Genomic DNA, 23,522 nt, shown 5'->3' with positions numbered 1-23,522 from the left:
GATGACAGCCCCAGGGGAGGAACCAGCACGCTCAGCAGGCCGGCCAGCCTTGGAGTCTACTTTGTCTTATTTATTGAGACTCTTCAGTGTTCAAAACAGTTGTTTAAAAATTGTTTCTTACTGGGCTGGGGATATAGCTCAGTTGGTAAAGTGTCTGCCTTGCATGCACAAGGCCCTGGGTTTAATCCCCAGCACCACCACCACCAAAAAAAAAAAAAAAAAAAAAGATTTTGACAAATTTAAAAATACGAATAGGAAAATGAGTTGATGGCAAAATAAAGGCACGAAGAAATAAAGCAAAGAGGAAGCTGTCACAGAGCAGCTCCTCCAAAACGCACACGCAGGCTGACAATCACTAATCTGAAATGCTCCAAAATCCAACGCTATAAGCACTGACACAATGCTGGAAATGCAAAACTTCAAACCTGATCTCACATGACGGGTCACAATCAAAATGAAGGGGCACTGGGGCTGGGGATGTGGCTCAAGCGGTAGCACGCTCGCCTGGCATGCGTGCGGCCCAGGTTTGATCCTCAGCACCACATACCAACAAAGATGTTGTATCCGCGGAAAACTAAAAAATAAATATTAAAATTCTCTCTCTCAAAAAAAATATTAAAAAAAAGAAATACAAGAAAATTTAAAAAAAATGAAGGGGCACTAAAAATACTGTCTGAGGTGTATATACAACATAAAAGAATTCTATGTTCAGACTTGGGTCCCATCCCCATGATATCTCATTATATATATGCAAATATTACAAAATCTAAAACACATCTGGTTCCAAGCATTTTGGATAAGGGATACTCAACCTGTCCATGTCACACATGAACACACACATACAGTGACGACACTTCAAACATTAAACACTTTTCTCTTTTCCTATACTGTTCTTTAGACATTATATTCGGCGCGAAATTCCTTAGCATTTACCCCACTGTGCTTTCAGGGAAGAATGAAACGGGGAATGTGGTTTTAGAAGTGTGTTGTTATTCATATCTGTAAACTAGAAGTGATTAATGTTCTAGTTTGGATCTGGAATGTCCTCCCAAAGGCTCCTGTGTTGAACAACGAAGGCCTGATCCCCAAGTGGCAGCAGACTCTTCAGGAGATGGGAAAAAGCAGGTCACTGGGGCGGGCCACTGCAAGGGTCTAGCCTGTCTCCAGTCTGCCTGTCCCCGTCTCTCCTTCTCTGCTTCCTGGTTTCCATGGGGTGAGCAGCTCCTGCCCTTGCTCCCACCAGGATGTTCTGTCTCACCACAGGCTCAGACACAATGCAGCTAAGTGACTGTGGAGGACTGTGAGTCCCATGAGTCTTTCCTTCTCTAAGCTGGTTCGATCAGTGGTTTGTCAAGCTGACAAACACTTCAGCTTTGTACCTTGGATCTTATTTCAGGACGTTTTTTCTAACAGCTAGAACAGCCAGAGGAAAAAAGAACACTAAATTCTAAGTCTGTAATTAGTCTATAATCTGAGACTGAATGTCTATCGATCACTCATTTGCCACCAAACCCTAATCAATACCTGCGACACTCTCTCTGAACGCCTCAATTTTTAGTCTGTTTGTACCCATCTGCCGTTGCCCTGAACTGGTTTCAAATCTCCAAATAAAGAAGGAAATAAAAATAATTCAAAGAACATGGGTATCAAACATTTGAGATTATCACTGTTTATCTTTTTGGAAGACATGTCAGCATCTCTCACAGATTAAGAGGCTGTACATGCTTTTCAATCACAACCTGTTGTCAAAAATTCATCCTTCAGAGACACTGGTGCCTGTGCACAGTTGTAGAAGGAGGCTGCCTGTGAAACTGCTTTGAACAGAGAAAAATTAGAAAGAACCCAAATGATCTATCCAGTTTTTTTTAGTACTCATGTCCCCCAAATATTGTCTGAGTGAAAACCAAAGAAAGTCACAAAAGTGTGTGCCGTGGGTTGGACCATGAACCTCAATCCTAGCCTCGAGTGCCCTGGAATGTGACCTTATTTGAAAACAAGGTCTTTGCAGGAGATCGAGTGAGAATTAGGATAGGTGCTACTCCAACAGGACTTCGGTCCTCATAAAATGGAGAATTCTGGACACAGAGATAGATGCATTCAGGGAGAGAGTCCCGTGAACATGAAGACTGATGTTTCAATGAACCAAGAACACCCAGGACTTCCAGCACCCCAGCAGAAATTGGGAAAGGCCTGCACAGTCTTCTTCTGTGGTGCACTCAGGAAAAGCCAACCCTGTGGACACCTTAATACTGCTCTCTAGCCTCCAGAACTGTGAAAAAATTTCTGTTGTTTAAGCCACCCAGTCTTAGGAACTTTGTTACAGCAGCCCTACAAAGCAATCCATATGGTTGCTTGCCTTTTATTTATTTATTTTTTAATTTTCTTTTTAGTTATACATGGACACAATATCTTCATTTTGTTTGTTTATTTTTATGTGGTGCTGAGGATCAAACCCAGTGCCTCACATGCAAGGCAAGTGCTCTGCCACTGAGCCACAACCCCAGTCCAAAAGCTTGCCTTTTAAGTAACCCAAATCACATGCATCCACACTTATATATCCAAAGATTTGAAGCCCGTCTACATGCAGGCACTGAGTGTAGCTGCATAGTATTAGCTATATCTTGCCATTAACCACAGCTATGTAGCATGGGAGGGGTGAGATGAAGGGAGGTTAGTAACACTGAAACCTTTCAAAGTGTTCACGTGTTGTGATGTGTTACCTGTACACCTTCTCATCCATAATCCTGCCCAGACCAACCCTCATTACCTCCCACTTCCCGGACACGAGAACCAGCTCACTCCCAGACACCTACCGAGTTTCCACTTGTGGGCTCCGTATCTAGGTAGGAGGGCGGCATCTGGACTTTGCTGAGCACCTTGAAACATGTCTTCAAGGCGTGCGTGAGCTCAGGTAAGCTTAAGGCTTCCACCTCCTTAGCAAGAGGCTGTACCAGGCAGCCGAGCACCTGAGGAAGGTACTGGGTCTGCACCTCTGAGTACAGCTCCTGTGGAATAAAAGCACCATTCATACACACGTTTCCAGTTGCCCACCCAGAAAAATAATGCACCTCAAAATGGCACTTCACAAATTTTTTTTTTTTTTTTGGTCCTGGATTGAACCCAGGGGTGCTTAACCACTAAGCCACATCCCCAGACCTTTTTATTTTTTATTTTGAGAAAAAAGTCTTGTTAAGTTACTGAGATGGCCTTGAACTTATGATCCTTTTGCCTCAGCCTCCTGAGTTGCTGGGATTACAGGCATGTGCCACCAAGCTTGGCCCAAGTGCACAATTTTAACTAGGAAGTATAATTGCTTTCACACCTAAGTAACTATACTATCAGTTCATCCCATCATCTGGTTTATATAACTTTAGTTTTGCCCACTTACAACTGGCCAAATGTTATAATACCTTTCAAATGAGATATTCAAAATATAAAAGGACATAGCTCAGTAGTACAGCATGTGCTTAGCATGCAGGAGCTGCTGGGTTTGATCTGCAGTACCCCCCAAAAAAGGAAGAAAGGGAAAAAAAAAAGAGATTACATCCAGACACACACTTCATAGCCAAACAAGCATAAAGATCTGTGTGTGTGTGTGTATTTAGGTAAAGCTGCTTTTCAGTACATTTAGGTTTATAAAGTAGGCTCCCAGCACTAATAAGAGCAAGAGCTGTCTGTCCACAGCAAGCACCTACCAAGGGAATAACATCCAGAAGGAACACGAGGAGGGTGCAGAGCTCCGAGACCGTGGGGGCAGGGCTGACGCCTTTTCCAATAGCGTTACTCTGCTTCACCAGTCTACATTATTTAAAAGAAAGAAAATCAGATTCATCTTTCATCCTACAGTAATTTCAAGCATCTTATGATTTATAGTAATGGATCCATTTCAAACCTAATGAAAGACAGCTTTGATAGTTCTAACACCTAAGCTATGGTGACCAACTCAGAGAAGGGTCAGCAAGTGCCCTGAATCTGTCTCCCAACTCGGTTCCTTTGGTTTGAACAACACTGGTGCAAATGTGGGTGGTTCCATGACTGCGTGGGATTCCACACCCAGCAGACCTCAGAGCTTTCAGTGTGCATATCCAAGGCCCCTGACCCCAAACCAAAGGCAGGTTCTGAGGAAACAGGCCTGGACCAGAGACAGTGCAGGCCCTGAGACACCTCCTTCCTAGCGGACAGTCTGGAGCTCATCAGCAAGAGCTACTTAGAATTCTCCCATGTCACAGAGAAGTGCAACTACTAAACCCGAAGCTTTCCAAGTACTGCTGACATGGTGCCACGGGTGGGAACCAACCCATAGTCAGCTGCTTAGCTGATCCAAACTCAACACTTTTTACTCAGCAGGTAATTGGGTAAATGATAAATGGTTAAAAAGTACCATCAACCTGGTGAATCCCTGAATTCCACAAATGTGGATCCAACCAACCACAGATGGCAAAAAACCCAAACAAATATGCATCTGTACTGAACAGGTACAAATTTTTTCCTGTTCATTATTCTCTAAACAATGTAACCATTCATAATGACAACTATTCACAGCACTGACATCATATGGAGCATTGTCAGGTCATCTAGAGATGATTTAGCATACACTGGAAGATGGGCATAGGCCATAAGCAACTACTGTCTTTCATCTCAGGGACCACAGCATCCAGACCTGGGCATCTGTAGGGGATCCTGGGAGCAATTCCCCGAGGACACCAAGGGACGACTGGATATGTTGGTTCTCAAAACATAGTAACCTGGGATGCATCTAGCTGTCACAGTACTACTCGACCTGAGTTAGCGTGTTTTCTTGTAAAGCAATGCTAGTTATCTTGGAGCTCACCCTAGAAGGAGAATTCCTGCAGAGAGCTGTAGCCTATGCTGCACCTCGGGGATTCTGCTTCTAGGTGTGTATGGAAAGACAGTGTACACCTACACAGACACGGTGAACATTCCCCAAGGTACTACTCACACGACTGAGAGTGAACCTGGGCCACCAGCATGAGCTGCTACAGCGCCTCAGACACACAAACTGGATGAATGCATTAAGATACAGCTGTAGAGTGCTAACCCCCAAGGAGCACCTTACAGGAGGGTGCGTACCACCTGGCGTCACTCAGATAGCGTGCAGCAGATGACACAGACTGCCACTCACGGACACACACTTGCTGTAACAGTACACACCAGCATCATGGGAAAGACACCAAGTGCAGGACGGGGACCAACCTGGGATGAAAGGAGGACGCGCGGGCAGGTGGGCATTAGCTCTATCTGGGGAGCAACGTTTAAACCAGCATCTTGGGGTGGAGTTCAGTGGTAAGGCCTCCCCAGCCAGGCAGGAGCCTGGGTTTAATCACCAGTACCACAAATAAAACAAAACAAACAGCCCAGGGGCTGGCAGTGTGGTAGAATGCCTGCCTAGCACTAAGGTCCTGGTACCACAGTACCACAAACAAGTTTTTAAAAATTCAACAAAAAATAGACGGGTTTGGTGAAGCACACTTGTAATCCCAGTGGCTTGGGACATGAGGCAGGGGGATCACAAGCTCAAAGCCAGTCTCAGCAAAAGTGAGGTGCTAAGCAACTCAGTGAGACCCTGCTCTAAATGAAATACAAAATAGGGCTGAGGATGTGGCTCAGTGGTCGAGTGCCCCCGAGTTCAATCCCCGGTACCCCTCCCCCCAAAAATATGGACTGGGATATGGATCAGGGGTACAGTACTAGCCTGGCATGAACAAGACCCTGGGTTCTATCCTTTGGGATGAAGTTAAAGTAAATAAATAGCCCCAGGTGACCAAAGCAAGCTTCAAGCTCAGTACCACCTGGCCTTGCTGCTGCCTGTGGGTCCAGTGACAAATGACTCAGGACAGGATAAGCCTATCTGGCCTGGTGCTTGGGGAGGCAGAAGAGCCTCACTGCAGCAGTTGGGAAGTCAGATGCCCAAGGCAGGCACTGCTGGGTTCTAGTCGTGACTGAGGAGTGGATTCTTCATGTCACTGGGCTCTAGCTTTCTCATGTCAAAATCATGATGACAAAGTGCCTGTTTCTCTTGAGGATGCTCCAAAGCACTGAAGACATTCCCAGCACACTGTTTATGTGGAAAACTTGTGTGACAGCTGGGCATGTGAATAGGGAGAGGTTCCAAGCATCACAGCAGAGATTAAAAAGAAAGAAAGAAAGAAAGAAAGTTCTACCAAAGACCTCAAGGGACAAAACAGAGTTGAAAAGGCTGCATTCCTCCTCCTGAAAGGCAATGACCTGGGAGAGCTCTCTGGGGAGCCTGCTGTCCCTGATTGGCCCAAGCACAATTCTGAGGTTATGCAATTCACCCACAGATTAAAAGTAACAGCAAAGCTGATTACAGTAGCTTAAAACATTACTGCTTTTATCTGACCCGATACACACTCATTTCAATAAGAATTTAAAAAGAGTGAAGAGATCAAAAGCACTCCATCCAATCCCCAAGACATAGAACTAAGCTGCGCTAAGGAGATTGGGCCAGCAAGAGAACAGTGCACAGAAAGCCGATTTGATCAATATAACCAGAAAATGCACCGCGAGTTTTCTTAAGTGAGATTTAGTAAATAAAGCAGCTTCAGAATTATGTGGCAAAGGTTATGTGAATCATCTTCTTGGGGACATCTTTAATCCTGTGAGACTCTTAAGTGGATTCTTCCCAATCCTGTTTTGGCTGAATGCTGAAGCTCAGGAGAAACCACCTGACTTCAGCTCTTACGAACACTCCGCCACACTGAGCATCCCAGAGCAGTGACACCTGCCCAGCTTCCTACAGTGCCACACCTGCTTACCTAAAGCATTGCTCAAAACACCTCATCATGTAATCCCACAGGAAGTCCGTGCTGAGGGAGGAGACCAGCAAGTTCACTGTCTTCACGATCTCAGAGGCATTTCTGTTCTCTTTGATTGTGCTGTAAAAGGAGGGGAGAAAGGAGACACACCTATGAAAAGCCCCAAGTTGCAGGAACACTGAATCTGCAAAGTTGTAATAGATTTCTCCATTTATGAGGTATTTCCACAGAGGCTGACAAATTCTAATCAAGATTAAAAGTATTGTGGTTCAGGGGCTCAGTGGTAGGGTGCTTGCCCAGCAGTGTGAGACCGCAGGGGGGAAAGATGAGTTCTAGCTGGGTGTGGTGGCACAAGAACAAGACACAGGGGTCACAGGTAACCGCACACTCGAAGCCAAGGTGCCTGCTGTCCCCAAACTCCACCCCTCTGCCTCAGCATGCGGACTCTGCCCTTGGTGTCCTGCCTCAGTCCACCGGCCCACGTCTGGACTTCCTCCCCATCTGCTCTTCTCCCTGTGCGGGACTTGCCATGTGCCACCCTGGATCAAGCTGCCTTTGTTGTACAATTTGCACATTTCATCAGTGAACACCGTCTGCACACCCAGGCCAGGGAAGGGACCAAACTCCTTCACATTCTTCACTGGACTCAGTGGGGAACAATCAATTCGTGTTGACTGACTTAAGAGCATGGATTGTTGTCACCAGTGACTCAGCCTGCTCCATGTCCACTGTCTCTAGCATGTTACGACTTACAGTGAACTGCAGAGGAAAAGAAAATTTGGGCTCTGGGAGGGAGGAAGACATGTGAGGTTAGAGGCCATATCCATACCTTATCAGTAGATTTCCACTCTGAGTGTAGCTGAGCTTAAGGTCAGAGCCAAGGGCATCTCTACAGTAAGAATAAAAGGCTCTGATGACTTCGAGAAACAAACTCTCAACCACTTGAGGCCCTGTAATCAAAAGAAAATGGTCAGAGAAGGACTAAAAATCCTTTAAAAAATCACATGCAAGGGGCTGGGGTTGTGGCTCAGTGGTAGAGCGCTCGCCTAGCACGTTCAAGGCACTGGGTTCGATCCTCAGCACCACATAAAAATAAATAAATATAATGAAGGTATTGTGTCCAATGACAACTAAAAAAAAATATTTTAAAAAATCATATGCAGGGCTGGGGATGTGGCTCAAGCGGTAGCGCGCTCGCCTGGCATGCGTGCGACCCGGGTTCGATCCTCAGCACCACATGCCAACAAAGATGTTGTGTCCGCCGAGAACTAAAAAAAAATAAATATTAAAAATTCTCTCTCTCTCTAAAAAAAAAAAAAAACTGCTCTAAAAAAAAAAATCATATGCAACACACATAAAACATAGAGTAACTCCACATATAGGCCTTTTACTCCAGATCACACAGCAACATAACTTAAGGGGTGAGAATGACATCTTTGACTAGAGGATGACATTGATGAAAAAAGCCAGCACCTCTGTCGAGCTTGCTTTGTGCAGATTCTGCTGTTGGCACTTCACATGAAGGCCTTCCTGATCCTCACCACTGCCACACACAAAGTGCTCTACTGTTGTTCCCAAGGACACCTAAGGTGACTGGGGCACAGACAGCCTAGGCAAGTTGCCCAAGCCAGCTTCTGCTAGGTGCAGGCCAGCTGCCCGTGACATGTTCCAAGAGTGCACAAACGACCGCATGGCCAGACGTGTTACTCAACAGAAATAACCGCCAAGGAGGGCCACTTCCCTATCCTCAGTTCTTCCCTATCTTCTATCATGAGCCAAAATAATGCAAAAGAAATAACCCCAGTCCTGAAAAGCCTATAAAGATCCACAAAAGAACTGCACTAGCTGGGCGTGATTGCACACCTGTGATCCCAGTGACTCAGGAGGCAGAGGCAGGAGGATCCCAAGTTCAAGGTTAGCCTTGGAAATTTAGTGATATTGTCTCAAAACAAAAAATAACCAGGGCTGGGAACATAGTTCAGTGGCCTAGCAGTAGCTGCACGTCAAATAGCTTTCTGCCAATCAGGCAGTACACTGGGCAGGACATTGTGCTACAGCAGCCATCAGGTAGGCAGCTGGGGGATTAACACCTCCCCACGTATTCAGAGGGATGGACGCATGTCAGTTCACAGAACATGAAAGTCTGTCAACACCACTGTACAGAAAGCAAGAAGTAGATGGGCCTAATCTCCCCCACCCTGGTTTTGTGGCACTGGGGGTTGTAGACACTAAGCACACCCTACCACTGAGCTGAAACAGAGTCAGAAGATGTGCCTCTGAGAAAACTATCTCCAAGATAAACCCTGTATGTATCTTATCTTTGGCGTAAGAATGCCAAATGTCTCTTACAAAACAAAGGCGATTTTGTCATTCCTGCTCTTGGAGGAGGAGGTCAGATATGGCTAAAAGCCCAGGTGCTGAGAGGACAGAGAGACTGGAAGGCTGTGCTGTGCCTTCCAGCTCCACATCATCTCCTTCCTCACCCCTGTGAACGCCGTCCCTCAGACAACCAAGTCATCAGGCCAGCAAATTAGTGGCTGTTATGACTGGACAGAAGCTGGACATTGTCCCCTTCCAGAAAATACGACCTGGAGATCCAGAGAGTAGCAGTAACAGTTACTTGGCTCACAAGGCGCATGGCTCGGACATAAAACACACAGCTCCAAAACGCTGAGCTACAGTTTCTTCTTGAGTACTTGCCCAAGCCCCCAGCACATCAACACGACCGGCTTCAGTTTGTCTAAACTTGTGGCTTTGGAGAGTGCAGTTATTCCACAGTCACAGAGGAAGGTTGGCAAGGGAGGGAGAGAAACAGGAGTCTGAGCAGCGCACAGACAGCAGAGGTAGTGCGTAAAGGCAGGGCTGGGAAGAACAGACCACCTCACACTTGGGTTTGGTTGACAGCGGCTGGAGCCACAGTGGAGGCAAAGTTCCTTTTGTGGCACAGGAAGCATCTCAGGGATGGCTGGTCTCAGTGTACCCAGGCCAGCAGCAGGGTCTGATCAGGAGAGCTCGGGCCTCTGGGAAGCCTTGGACAAGCAGCTCACCTGGCTCAACCTCAGGCTCTCCCTATGCAAAATGGGTATCACGAGAGAACCCCCCTTCTACGGAGACATGTTAAAACCCACCATGTCCCACCATGACACTCACAGAGGACACTATAAAATCCTATAAAAACTGCTCAATTTAAGTGGTTATAGGTGTCCCATATACAAGATGGATTACAGGACACAATGGATTAAACGATATATGCAACGGGGTAGAGTGGCACCCAACTGTGATCCCAACTATTTGGGAGACTGAGGCAGAAGAATTGAAAGTTGGAAGCCACCTAGGCAACTTATCAATACTCTGTCTCAAAATAAAAAATTAAAAAGGACTGGGGATGTAGCTTAGTGGTAGAGTGCCCCTGGATTCAATCCCCAGTATGGCAGAAAAAAACAATGTGTGCAAATCACCTGGCACAAAATAGTTGCTCAAAAATTGTCAGCTACTGTCATTATTTAAAAAAAAAAACAATACAAGGCAGGGGTGCTGGCTCATGCCTGTAATCCCAGCTACTGGGGAGGCTGAGGGGGGAGGATTGAAAGTTTGAGGCCAGTGTGGGCAATTCATCAAAAACAGTTCAGACACTCCAGGACCTCAGGGTGCCCTCCATTGATCAGGGTGAGGAGCCTCCAACCTCTGTGCACCCACAGAGCCTGACACGGCCCCTTGCCACACAGCAGAGGCTTTGTAACAGACTCAGCGAATAAAGGAAGGGCCTCCCTCCTGAGACCAGAGAGATAAGCACCACCAGAATGTCCTGGCTCCTGTTCTCTGCAAGCAGGGGGCAGGGGCAGGGGCAGGCACCTGTAGGACACCGTGGGGCTGGCAGTGCGAAGAGAAGAGGGAGAGTTCCCTGTCCCAGGCTCAAGTGACCAGATGTCAGATCAGACAGTGAATGGATACTGCAGAGAATGTTTTGAAAAGGCCAGAGAGGGGGCATCTCCGCCGATGCTCACAGGGCTGCGGAGAGTAGGAGGAGGTCCTCAGGGAGCCCAGCCTGGTTCGACCGCCATCATTTTACGGTAAAATGCTTTCATTTCACTCGATGATGTGTTCATGGTCACAAAGCAGAAATTCAAGGCAGGTGCTCCCCTACCTAGCTGAAAATAAAGCCCAAGTGCTCTGGAGCAGGACACTGAGACCAAACGTTCCTCAGGAGCAAATCTCTACAGGCTCCAGTGGCACAGGCACCTGCACACGCAGGAGCCGACAGGCACTTTCCTAAGAAAAACAGTCCAACCACTGGCAAGACCTCCAGGCAGCCTGGGGGAGAGAACCAAACCTCCCGGCTTCCAGATTCCAAAGACCAGAGTATCGTCAAAACAACACAGTATTTCAATTCTCTGAGAAGGGGTGGTCCACATGTTACTAACGTTACCTATTTCTGGCTTGTCAAGCAGACTGACGAGGATGCGGAAGGGCTTCAGGTAGGCGTGGTGACGGTCCTCCGTGTCAGCGTCTAAAAACTTCTGATGCAGTATCTCAGCCAGACTCTGTTTAAAAGCCACACACTAGGACATTGCGTACGGTTAAGCACCACATTTGGTTGTCCTAACTGCTAAACACTGGGAAAGAGAACCCTTCCCCGGCACACAGACACACCATGGTCCTCCCAGCCCCGTGGCAAGGGCGACTGTGAAGTCTCACAGAGAAACCCGCGACAGAGTCCTGATGAGGAATGCCCCAAAAGGGGTCAGCTTTCCAGAAATATCCTTTACCTCAACCAAGAGATCCTTGGAATATTTTTCAAAAAAATAAGAAGACTGGTCTTCGTAAGAAGAGATTTCAGATTCCGGCACAATGGTGTTTCCCTTAATGTCTGAACCTATAAAAGAACACACATCACAAACAGTAAAGAGACCTATGCTTTTACAGGACTTCAGTGGACAAAAGTCTCAGACACTGATATCTTTAAAAACAGAACTCCTCCAATAGAACTCCCGAATCAGATCAAGCCACATCATTTTCCCCCAGTGCTGGGGATGGAACCCAGGGCCTCCTGCGTGCGAGACGTGAGCTCCACTCTGAGCGACACCCAGCCCCACACCTCCTGACAGTGGGGTGACTGAGCATCAGGCAGGCGGATTCCATCTCCGTTTGTCCCAGGGATCCACCCTGCCTGGGACAAGTGTAACTGCAAGTATGTGGCAAAAGGAGGACTGCTTTCTAAACCTGCCTCCCCTTGTCCAGCACCACGAGAGGTGCTGGCATTTCCGTGGATGCACTACACACCCTCATTCTGAGGCACGGCAGTCCACGAGGTCCTCAGGCTAAGGACAAGCACTGTCCTCACAAGGTGATCAAGAATCTGGGGCTTCTGGGACACAGCTGGGGATGGTCTGGAGTCCTCACTATCCATGGAATATGCATTTAACAGAGGAGCCTTCCGCTACACATCCTGAAAGAGCCCTGGCCATCACGAGTCCTTAGTGAGCTTCTTGCAACACCTGTTGGAGGCTATGTACCCAGGGAGGTAAAGGGAAGAGCAACCCAGAGGACTTCCTGACTTGGGTGTGATAAGGTCATGCACTGATGGTGAACAAAAGCGATGGTGCTCAGTCACAATGGCTTCTCGCATTACCTTTCCTTAGGGACATGAAGAAGGGACTCTATGAAGTTCATAGAAGGGCTACCTTCAGTCCTCTGATCTCCTGGGCTCCGTGCCTTGGAAGCTTTCTGACCAATAGTCCCGGGCACTTTGCCTACGAGTCCACAGACAGCCTAGGGACACACATGCTCCTGCACAGAAACTCAGCCCAGCGGCTTTGTGTGCTCCAAAGTTACCAACGCCTCCCAGGCGTCTCTGTTATTTACACATATTCCAGTATTTGTGGGCTTTCTCCATATACACCCTCATCCTGTGAAACTTTTCTTTAGAATAGGCTGCTAATTCAGTAAGATTCAGCTACAATTTTTTTTTCTGAGTGGTATTTCAAGCTCTTGAAATGGAAAATGGAATTCAGTTGGCATTTTGAAAATCCCACTAATTTCCCTTTAAAAAAAAAAAAAGCTGCAAAGAACCCAAGCTGTGTGTGGGAAGCAGCCCTCGACTGACCAGTGCTACACTTAGTGTGGCATCTTGGCATCTTTCCACACTCTGACTCAGAAACACCATCAAGACCGAAACTCATCCCAAGTCAGTGCTAGGAGGTTCTGTGCCCCTGACCGAATGACTGCGTACCCAGCAGCCAGGCATAGAGTCTTCTGTTGAGAGACATGTCCCTTCTCAGCAGGGTTTGGGTGGCGGCCGAGAGAATGTGCACGATGTCCCATCTGAGCAGGGGAATGGCTCTCTCGTTGGAATCCTGTTAGGAGGACAGAAAAGACCTTACTGCAAGGGACTGACACAGCAACCGCTGGCTCTGACACGCAGCCCTTCCTTCACCACCCACCCCAAGGGCAGTTCTCAAAAGAGGTGGATTTTTCCACATCACCCTTGGAAAGAAGCTAATTGATAATTGCTATGGAAACACCATCCTACGAAAACAAACAAAGGCCTTTAATTGGCAGAAAGCAAACAGTGACGATGCAGGGGACCCGAGCTCTGCTCTCACGAGACAATGCCTTATGCCCAACTCCCGTGCCTGCGAAGTGGCAGGGACTTTTCCAGAAGGACTCACACGACTTACCAGACAGGAATAAAATGGGAAGAAGAAGAGAACAATCTCCAGATTATTTCTCTGTACAAGAACATTCGAATCCAACAAGGATGCACATAGTGATTTCACCTATAAATGATAAATGACACAGTTTGTTCCAATGACATGTGACATCCTTTGCAGGCTGTCCTTTATAGTCATAAAAATGAAGTAACCCTTTGACAACACCACATTAGAGCATGCAGAATAGAACAAGCTGTAGGTCAGGACGGTAGGGGCTGGATATCTAGGGGGTAGGGGTTAAGTGACACGGGGAAGATGCCCAGCTCGGACCGCGCCTGCTCCACGAGGGCTGCAGGAACATCAACCGGATGGTCAGCTCTGAGATCTCAAACTCTGTGATCCCAGAGAGGATCCAACAGGAATCTCGCACTAAATGAAAACTCAGAAGACATGATCCAGTGGATTCCAGATAATCAATACCTACTTCAAGTGTCATTTCTGAATACAGACAGCGATAATACACCAGCGTCAGAGCTAAAAGCCAAAGACAATGTATCGTGAAAAGCCATGAGGGTCCAGAAGAGGAGGAGGAAAGCCCTTTCCACTGGGGAGAACTGGAAGCTAGGCTCCAAGGACAGGAAGCAGCCACACTGAGTTCTGTGTGGAGGAAGGGTGACAGGAAGTTGTGAGTCACGAGGAGGGAGCTGGCCGGGCAAACAGCCTCACGACCAGGCCCCGTGGGCAGCCCTGCGGAGGGCAGAGGGCCTGAGGGGAGCAGGTGAGTGGCAACTGGGAGCCGACTCAGAAAATTCGAGTTGGACCTTCTCTGTAAGCAAGAGGAAGTCAGACATTTTAATGGCATAGGACGGATATTAACAAAACCATGTTTTAGTAAAGCAAAACACTTGGCAACTGACGAGGACAGGATGAGTAGAAATCAGTTAGAAAATTACATTTTGATGGTAGAGCAAAACCTGAGAAGCCAAAGCAGAGCCATGAAAATGGAGAGAAAGAGACACTGACAGGGCAGGAAGGAAGGAGGCTTATTGATGTGTCTCCCACATTCCAGCCACCGGCAAGGTGATTTTCATCCACTTCGTCAACAGAAAGACCCTGTGAGGGAGAGCTACCATCCACAGAGGAACAAGCTCACAGGAATAAAAGGGAAATGAACCAAACAGACACTTCTCAGAAGGAGAAATACATGAAAAAATGTTCAACACATCAGAAGTTAGGGAAATGCACATCAAAACTACACCATGATTTCACCTCACACAAGTCAGAATGGCAGTCATCAAGAATGCAAATAATAATAAATGCTGGAGAGGATGTGGAGAAAAAGGAACTTTTATACCATGGTAGGATTGTAAATTAATTCAACCACCATGGAAATCAGCATGGAGGTTCCTCAAAAGACTAGGCAGGGAACCCATGCCCATAGGACCCAGCTATACCACTCCTCAGAACTTATCCTAGAGAATTACCGTCAGCACGCCACAGCAACGCAGGAGTACCCACGCCGAGGGCAGCACAACAGCCAGACTATGGGACCAGCCAGGTGTCCATCATTGGATGAATGGGTAAAGAAAACGTGGTATATGTACACAATGGAGTTTTACTCAGCCATGTTGAAAAATAAAATTATGTCATTTGCAGGAAAATGGATGGAACTAGAGACCATTATGTGACGTGAAATGAGCCAAACTCAGAAGTCAAGGGTCGTGTTTTCTCTGATGTGAAAGCTAGAGAGGAAAAGAAAAAACAGTGGAGGAGGCAGGGATCTCATGAAAATCAAAGAGAGATCAGTGGAGGAGAGGGACTGGGGGAGGAGGCCAGGAAGGAGGAGGAAAAGTGCTGGGGAGCAATATGTCAAATTATACTGTTAACTGTGTGCATGTACAAATAAGTAACAGAAGCCCCCTCACTATGTACAAATATTAATGCATCAATAAAAAATGTGAAAAGAGGAAAAAAGAAAAAAGAGAGGAATGTGCTCACAAAGTCATTCTTTCAAACCTGTGAATTCTATTTGCCTGTTAAGTGCAAAGTGCAGGTCCACCACCAGGTGGCGACAGACAGCAAGCCATTAACAGGGGGTGGGTGGGGAAGAGCGATTCCCTAGGTTACTGAGAAGGGATGCCGCTGTCTACATGCAAGAGAGCTTCCTTGGAGGACCAGGAGGTGGGCACCTGGAGAACCCCAGTGGTTTAGGCTGGAGAGCAGCCAAACGAAGGAATAGTGCCAAGAGCTGCAGGGATAGCACGCAGGAGGAGGGGATGTGTCAGCCTAAGAGGAGGTTGGTGTGACACAGTAAAGGACAGAGAGGAATCAAGATGGAAGCCACAGCAGCCTCCCTGTAGGGGTTTTCTGTGCCTCTGAGCACAGCAACCCGCTGTTGCTGAGAGGCCACAGGGAAACTCCTAGGGTGTAAACATCACCTATGCGAATGCATAAACCTTAATGCATGAGTTTAAAAAAGGGAATCCACCACCATCCTTGACCCACAGCGCCACTGTGCCGCCCCCTCGTCTTGCGGATCAGCTCATCTCACACCCCTGAACCTTGGGATGCTCTACTTCTCTCACCACTGCCTGATGTCCCTTCGCAGCCTCAGGACAAGCTGCACACAAGAGCCATGCCCACACACCCCCCTGGAGAAGCAAAGCACCCACCGTGAGCTGGTAGTTGGTCCCCAGCATGTACTTCTGCTCCTTGCCGGGCAAGTCCCTGTTGATGTGGCTCACCACGAAGAGCGAGGCGGGGAGACGGATGGAGGGGCTCGCCAGAACACTCCCCCACAGGGCAGCATAGAACACCTCCCTGCCCACCACCAGGGACAGTCTCAGGAGCAGGGCGTCTGTCCTGGGGGGGGAGAGATGAAAGCTGTGAGGTCTGTCCCACTGTCCCCATCGCACGGTGCACAGCTCCATGAGCAGACTCACCCTGGCTGGGGAATCGCCACTGTTCTCATCGTCCTGAGCTGTGGCCATCTCTTGCCCTTCCGTGTTTGTCCACCCAGCCATGGTGAATCTAAATTTGCTAAAACACACACATCACCGAGAGGAGCAGCTTCCTGGCAAACAGGAAACATCTGGCTGGGTCGTGTCAAGGTGGCACAGAGACTGTCTCCAACACGCTTTGCCATGGACACAGAGAAAGAAAGGTGGCTCCATCAGCAGAAAGGGCACCAGCAGATCAGCCACTTGATGAAAAGCACAGGAGTCATTTGTGAGTGATTTAGTGACAGGAGTCACTAAAGCTGCTGGGACGGACAAAAGACTAGGCAACATACAGATGGCCCCAACCTGGGCACAGCCAGAAACGTGCCAGGTGACATTTGACTTCAGAACACTGGGACAAAACTGGCCAGCTTTCTGCTAGCCTGCAAACGCCCTTGTGCCTGGAGTGGTGTCTTCTTCCACCTTGCCCACAGCGCCTCCTCACGCTGACTGCGCTCTGAGAAGCTCCTGTGCTGGGGCCTGACAGGTACTGGACTCCTATCTTTACCTGGGCCTCCATGACACAAAGTCAGCACCTCTTCCTGAGAAGCTCATCAGCAGATCAGGGCCTGTTTTCCATTGATCACAGCCAACCCCATTCCGCTGAATGGCAAGGTAACCTCCCTGTCAGCACCAAAAACAACCTGGAGGCTGGTGACAGCATCTGTCAGTGACCCAGCAGAGGCAAATTCCCATGCAGAGGTTTCTCATGATGATCTGACTCATGATCTGCAAGGATTTCACTTGTCACATGCTTCCTACTCACAAGGGAGACGGGAAGACATGGCAACAGTGGCCCAGTATGATCGAGAAGCTCCCTTTCAAGAGTCAACCCTTCTACTGTGAGGCTTCCTGGCTATGGGACCGAGGACAAGTTCACCTCCTGTGCATGTCCATACTAAGTGATGAGACAGAGCAGAAGCCGCTGTCCCCGTGTGAAAACTCAGTGCAGGAGAACAGGGCCTGCTTGGGCTGCACCACCTGCTGTGACCACCAGCTCTACTGTCTGCTGAGGAGTGACACACAACAGACGCAGGGGAAACCGTCAGATGGATGCCACTCCTGACTCATGATGACACCAACGACCTGCAGCTCACTCTCAACCATCAGTTCAGAGTATATAAAAATATTTCATACAAAGACTACACCCTTTATATATTAAAAATGAATCTTGTTCTCCTCAAAATGAGTCTGCATCTTTTGTCTCATAAATTATTTGTAGGAAATGATCCACAATATCATCTTAGAAACACAAAAGTGAGGTATAAGTGGACAGCCAAAGGTTTAGGAAAGGTACACAGAACAGTTTCACGGCTGAAGTCATTGACTGGTCATCTATAAAAGGCTGAACAAACAAATAAAGGTTAGCTTTGCCAAGGTCAGAAAAAAATCACAGCAAAAGCTCTAATGCTGGGCAGAAGTCCCACTTGGCGGCTGTAATTATGTCAAGGTGGCGAGATGGGTCAACAGTGCCCTGGACAGGCCTGCTGGGCAGCCTCTGTGTGAAGCAGACAGGATGGTCCTGTCTGCTTATTTGGAGACTCCACAGCAGCAGATTAATCAGGAAGCCCCTGGAGCACGTCTCCGGGATCCCTTCATGACAAGACCGATACCCCCACTGTGTACTGCACATGCACAGCCCTTGGCCTAGAACAGAGCATGCCCAAAGTACGTTCCACACAACACCAGCCACTAGAGGCCCTCTACAGAGGAGGGTTCCACGATCGAAAAGCCTGGGAAGGGCCGGGGCTGGGGCTCAGCGGTAGCGCACTCGCCTGGCACGTGTGAGGCCCTGGGTTTGCTTCTCAGCACCACGTAAAATAAATAAAGGTCTTCCAACAACTAAAATAATAAGGAAATAAAAATAAAATTTAAAAAAGCCTGGGAGATGCTGTGTGTGTCATTCCTTTTCCAATATTCAGGGTACACTGGCTAGATTTCTGCATTAAAGAAATGTAACTTTATTCCTTAAGTTTTACTTTATTCTAAAAAAAGTTAAAAGGTACTAACAATTTAATGACAATGGAGGAAAAAGCAATTACAACATGTTTTCACTATGGAAGAACAAAATAACTGAGGTTAAAAACCAAGCAACTCTCTGCTGAACGAGAGTCCCTCTGCTCATCTTGACTGCTAAATTACAAAAGGAGCACATAGCCTAGAAACCAAAACCAATGTTTTAATTCAAAAACCAACCACTAACTCTAACAACCCCAAATACCCAGCCCTACGATTCCACCTTCCCATTTACTCTGGCTGCTGCCGTCCTGTGCCTCCTGCAGACACAGCCCACTCAAGTGACAACGACCTCTGCTCAGCGTGAAGTGGGTGAGTGGCCTAGGAATGGCATTTTGCACCTTTGGCTCTGTAGCCGCTCGTCCATCTGACAGCCACAGACTGCACAGCTTCCATGTGGTCATCTGCCACTGAACAGGCAGCTTAGTGACAACAGTGTCCTACGTCGTGAACCACAGGTCGGACACAGGGCTGAGGGTAGGTGAGAATGAAGCCCAGGACCAGCCACACTCACTGTCACAGCGCTGGGACCCGACCAGAAGAAATGCTCAATCATTTAAACCAGGGTTTCTCAGCTGGCACAGCGAGCCAGGAGGATGGCTGATCCCAGGAGTCTGAGACCATCCTGGGCAACACAGTAAGATCCTATCTCAAAACAGGGAATAAACAAGCCCGGGCTTCTCTGAATACCCCGTTGCTGTGGGGCAGCTTGTGCACAGCGGTGTTCAGCGCCCCTGGCCTCCACCCTCGGGTGACAGAAACATCTCCAGATACTGCCAAAGACCCTGAGGGAGGGGCACGTGCCTGGCTGGAGAACCACCAAGGCTGTTCCTGCTTCCTTACAGACCACCGAAGACTCTCACCTCTCCTGGCTCCAGGGCAGAGGGAGACTCCTCTCGGCTTCCCCGTCCTTCCTGTCGGGACAGCAAAACAGCTCGAAGCTACTCTACGGGCACTTTAAAGGGTTTCTGGCCAGGTGTAGGCAGTTTGCAGGCTTCTACAGGTGGGAAAGCAGGGAGACTCAGGCTTCCTAACACCAGCCAAGGTTCCCATCCCTGTGGTTCTCTAAAAAGTGCAAACCAGGAACAGTCTCCACCTGCAGGACACTTATGGGTGGCCCCGCCCTCCCAGCCCCAGCCTAACTCTGTCTACCAGCATGCACTTTTGACCCCTCGCCCACCCACCCTTTCCGGGCTGCACACAATGGCTGCTGGGTGTTCCACTCAGTTCCTAAGCACTTTAGGAAATGTGGGCAAACTGCCTCAGGCTAAAATGAAAACCTCAAGAAGACTGTGCAGTGCCCGCCCTGTTCACAGGGCGGTGCACTCCCACGCGACAGAACCTTTGACCAGCGTCTGCCTTGGAAAGCTGATAACTAATAATTCCTGGGTGCAACAGACCCTGGGGCTTGGTGTTCTATGACAGCTAAGTCTATTCAATGATTCATGCAGCTGCTCTGCTGTTGGTTCAATGTCAGGAAATATCACTGCAAAGCAACTTTAACCACTGTTCAAGTGCACCTCATTTATTAATTAAGAGAACAAGGAAAAACACTCTATTTACATAGAGTAACAGTTTGGATCCAGAATGTCCCCAAAGGCTCAAGTGTTCAAAGTTTGAACCCCAAGGTGGCAATGTGTGGGGCTTTGGGGCGGTGACTGGATCCTGGGGGCGCTGACCTCACCTGTGGACTAATTCACCAATGGATTCACAACTTGGGGCATTACCTGGAGGTGATGGAAACTGCAGGAGGTAAAGGGCACACCTAGTCCCTGGACTCTTCCTTTCTCTCTCTCACTCTCTTTCCCTCTGCTTCCTGGCAGTCGCAAGAGAGAAGCTCTACTCTGCCATATATACCCTCTGCCAGGAAGCTCTGCCGCATCACAAGCCCATGGTAATGGAGCCATTCATCTTTCTTCCTTTGAGTTGATTTCTGTCAGGTATTCTGTCACAGCAACAAAAAGCTAACACATACTTCTAGTGATTCACAATTACAGATTTAAAAGACAGCGATACATTTGGGGAGTTAATGTGTTCCACCCTCAGATGATAAAAGAAAATATACATGCGCACTCGCACACACTCTCTCTCTCTCACACACACACACACACACACACACACACACACACACAGCTATACACACCCATCTGTTATGAGAACATGAATGCAGCAGAACTTCTGGAAAGAGCCTGAGACTAGAAGTCAAGAGGCATGACTCCAACTACCTCCAATGTGACCTTGACCATTCATAACTTGACACAGAACCCAAGCCTCACTACTTGCCAGCTGCAGCTCAGAGTGCCAGGATTAAAACGGCAACAAGACCAATGCTCCTCTCAATGCAGTGACTGTAAAGGTGGGTTCTCCACTGAGAAGAGGAAAGTCACTACCTGGTCTGCATGAAAGCTTGGATGGTTGAAGTGCAAACCTCTGGTTAGATCTGGTTAGATCTGGCCACAACAGCCCAGGCCACCTGATTCCTGGGTTTCCTCAAGTCTAGGGGAAGGAGCACTCCAAGTGGGGCCTGGATTGATTCCTTCATTCCGCCCCAGCCCCTTGCAGCTCTCAGTCATGGCCAATGCCACAGGCCAGGGTGCGGTGGCTCATGCCTCAGCACAGGGAAAAGCAAGTGCTGCACCCTGTCACCAAGGGGAAACTCCAGGCCCAGTCACCCCCAGTCCGTGCAGCGGGGCCCTTAGAATGGGTCCCATTAACAGGAGCTGATCGCTGCAGCCACTGTCAAGCGTTGGCAGGCCAGAAACAAGTTCTTCATGATTCTCAAAAAGAAAAAGGACCCTGCTTCTACTGCAAAAGTCTGAGTGGACACACGCCCTCCCCCATTCCTAGGCAGCAATGAGAAAATCTCGTGAACTCCTACTCCTGACTTTACAAGTCTCTCAAGGTGCTGCTGAAACTGGCCAAGGGAGTCGCTTTTCCTGGCCCCGCTGCTCTGTGAACCTGGCTTTGTTTTCTTCTTCAGTAGCTCAAAGAAGGACTTTAGAACAAACGTGACACCTATGGCTTAGAATCCTGCTCTGCCACTTGTGGCCTTGCGCCTGGGCCTCCTCCCCACCTTCTCACCCTCGCAGTGGTGGAGGCAGTTCTCAGAGCACAGGAGGCCGGGGGACGAGGGGCAGAGTGTGGGCAGAGTGTGTGCTGCAGGCGCCCTGCAGTTTTCGTCCCCCTCAGGGGCAGCTGCATCAAGCTTCTCCAGCTCCAACTGTGACAACCTGGTGCCTCTGTGACGGGTGGGGATGTAGTGGAACCCTGTACATGGCCTCCCTTACTAACCACTACACTTCCCCAGGTATAGGGTCTAATCGCTCTGCTTGGGACGGCCCCATTCGTTGAGAGACACAGTGCAGTGCCAGGAAGCCAAGACCACACAGAGCCGCAACCATCCACCTCCCGCAGCACCCTCCCCCACTGCTCGAGTCTTGGTGCTTCTCTCCCCGTCTCCTGTAAAGCAGCAGAACAACCCCGGCCTGGACAGGCCAAGCATCACGCTGGACAAGAGGCCTACCCACCTGTCGTAGATCTCGGAGCCCTCCTCTAGGCCGGGCAGCAGGCCCACGAGGAAGGCCTGGAGACTGGGCAGGAGCAGCTTCTGCAGCGGGAGGAAGTACTTCTCATACAGGCTGAGCAGCACGGGCCGCACTGCCATGGCGGCGTTCGCCAGGAGCGGGAACAGACCGCAGCTTTGGGAAGGAGAAAAGGGAGGGTTGGGGAGAATCAGGTACCACTCAGGAGGACATCAGCCTGCAGGAGGCAGTGTCTCTGTTTGCAGTGCTGGGGATGGAACCCAAGGCCATGCTCGTGCCAGGCAAGCACCACCACTGAGCCACAGGCCCAGGTGCAGAAGGGGGTCATTCATTCACTCATTCATTCATTCTGGGAACTGAACCCAGAGGTTAACTATTTAACCACATCCAGCTCTTCTTAAAAATTTTATTTAGAGACAGGGTCTCATTAGGGTCTTGCTGAGTTGCTGAGGCTGGCTTTAAACTCCCAATCCTCCTGCCTCAGCCTCCCAAACTGCTGGGATTATAGGTGTGTGCCACTGTGCACAGCAAAAGGAGTTTTCAAGAACAAACAGACTGCCGTTTGAACTGGTGATATAGATGAATGCTGGCAATGAGATGGTCATAAGATATTGTTAAGCAAAGAGCAGGCAACCAAGCTGCGTGCATACTCTGGTTCTCCTTCAAACACATGTACAGTCTGGCCACAGAGGCTCTGGAAACTGACCGTCAGTCACCTCCCAGTGGTGCATGCACCCCTCCCCCACATGCATTCTGCTTGTCGTTTTTTAATCCTGTGAACTGAAAGATGGATTGCTCATATAACAGAAAGTCCTATGGCAGAGAAGCAATCGTACCTGTACAAGAACAAGTCCTTGGCCAGCCATTTGGTCCCCACAATTTTAAAGATAATCTCGTAGGTTTCCAGAGCTTTCAGGTGGACTCCACTGGGCAGGGCGGGGTGCAAACACTGAGCTAACCTCTTGCTGATAACCAGGCGTTTGGGCAACAAGGAATACTTCAGGTTGCTCTGGAGAGCCTGTGCAATGAGGAAAAGCACGTGAGCAAGGCAGAGGTGATATCTGCAACGCAGAGTCAATCTGTTGAGGTGAGGAAGACCACGGTGTGGCTCCAAGACAGATTTGCAGGATGGGGGTGATGTAGTGGAACGTGACGGGTGGGGATGTAGTGGAACCCAGAGGGCCCAGGAAGGGCCATGAGCTAGGCTCTGGGAAAGCCCCTAGCCAATGCTGGGGAGGAGGAAGGCAGTAGCATGACCGTGTCACCATCAAGCAGGTTTCTTAGCCACACCTTGGACACCACCTGCAGATGACGGCTTGGTGAACCTCCAGCTCCAGAAGAAACCAGTCTACACTCAAGACAAGCAGAACACAGGCTGTGTGGGGCAGACACCCCCTGTCCCTAGCAAAGCCCTGCTGTGCCAGCCAAGGAAGCCCTGTGCTTTGTTCGGGGACAGGAAGATGGCTGTGTCTTCCTTCGCTCTCTCTGCTGAGCTGCCCAGCCACATGGCTCTGAGTG

General features: G+C 48.8%; 1 protein-coding gene across 1 annotated transcript in view; it reads right to left on the bottom strand.

Moving 5' to 3' along the window:
* Positions 1–23,522, bottom strand: part of Dop1b (DOP1 leucine zipper like protein B) — a 104,539-nt gene that overhangs the window by 54,599 nt on the left and 26,418 nt on the right. Inside the window, exons 3-13 of the mRNA XM_077795051.1 lie at positions 22,841–23,022; positions 21,990–22,160; positions 16,120–16,309; positions 13,475–13,573; positions 13,027–13,150; positions 11,564–11,670; positions 11,224–11,338; positions 7,627–7,747; positions 6,798–6,917; positions 3,696–3,798; positions 2,814–3,005 (exon numbers count right to left, since the gene is read on the bottom strand). Coding sequence (XP_077651177.1) covers positions 2,814–3,005; positions 3,696–3,798; positions 6,798–6,917; positions 7,627–7,747; positions 11,224–11,338; positions 11,564–11,670; positions 13,027–13,150; positions 13,475–13,573; positions 16,120–16,309; positions 21,990–22,160; positions 22,841–23,022 — 1,524 coding nt within the window. The remainder of the gene's footprint in view (positions 1–2,813; positions 3,006–3,695; positions 3,799–6,797; positions 6,918–7,626; positions 7,748–11,223; positions 11,339–11,563; positions 11,671–13,026; positions 13,151–13,474; positions 13,574–16,119; positions 16,310–21,989; positions 22,161–22,840; positions 23,023–23,522) is intronic.

The sequence above is a fragment of the Urocitellus parryii genome, chromosome 2 (genome assembly GCF_045843805.1).
Source record: "Urocitellus parryii isolate mUroPar1 chromosome 2, mUroPar1.hap1, whole genome shotgun sequence".
Taxonomy (NCBI): Eukaryota; Metazoa; Chordata; class Mammalia; order Rodentia; family Sciuridae; genus Urocitellus; species Urocitellus parryii.
This window is presented reverse-complemented; position numbering and strand designations above follow the sequence as displayed.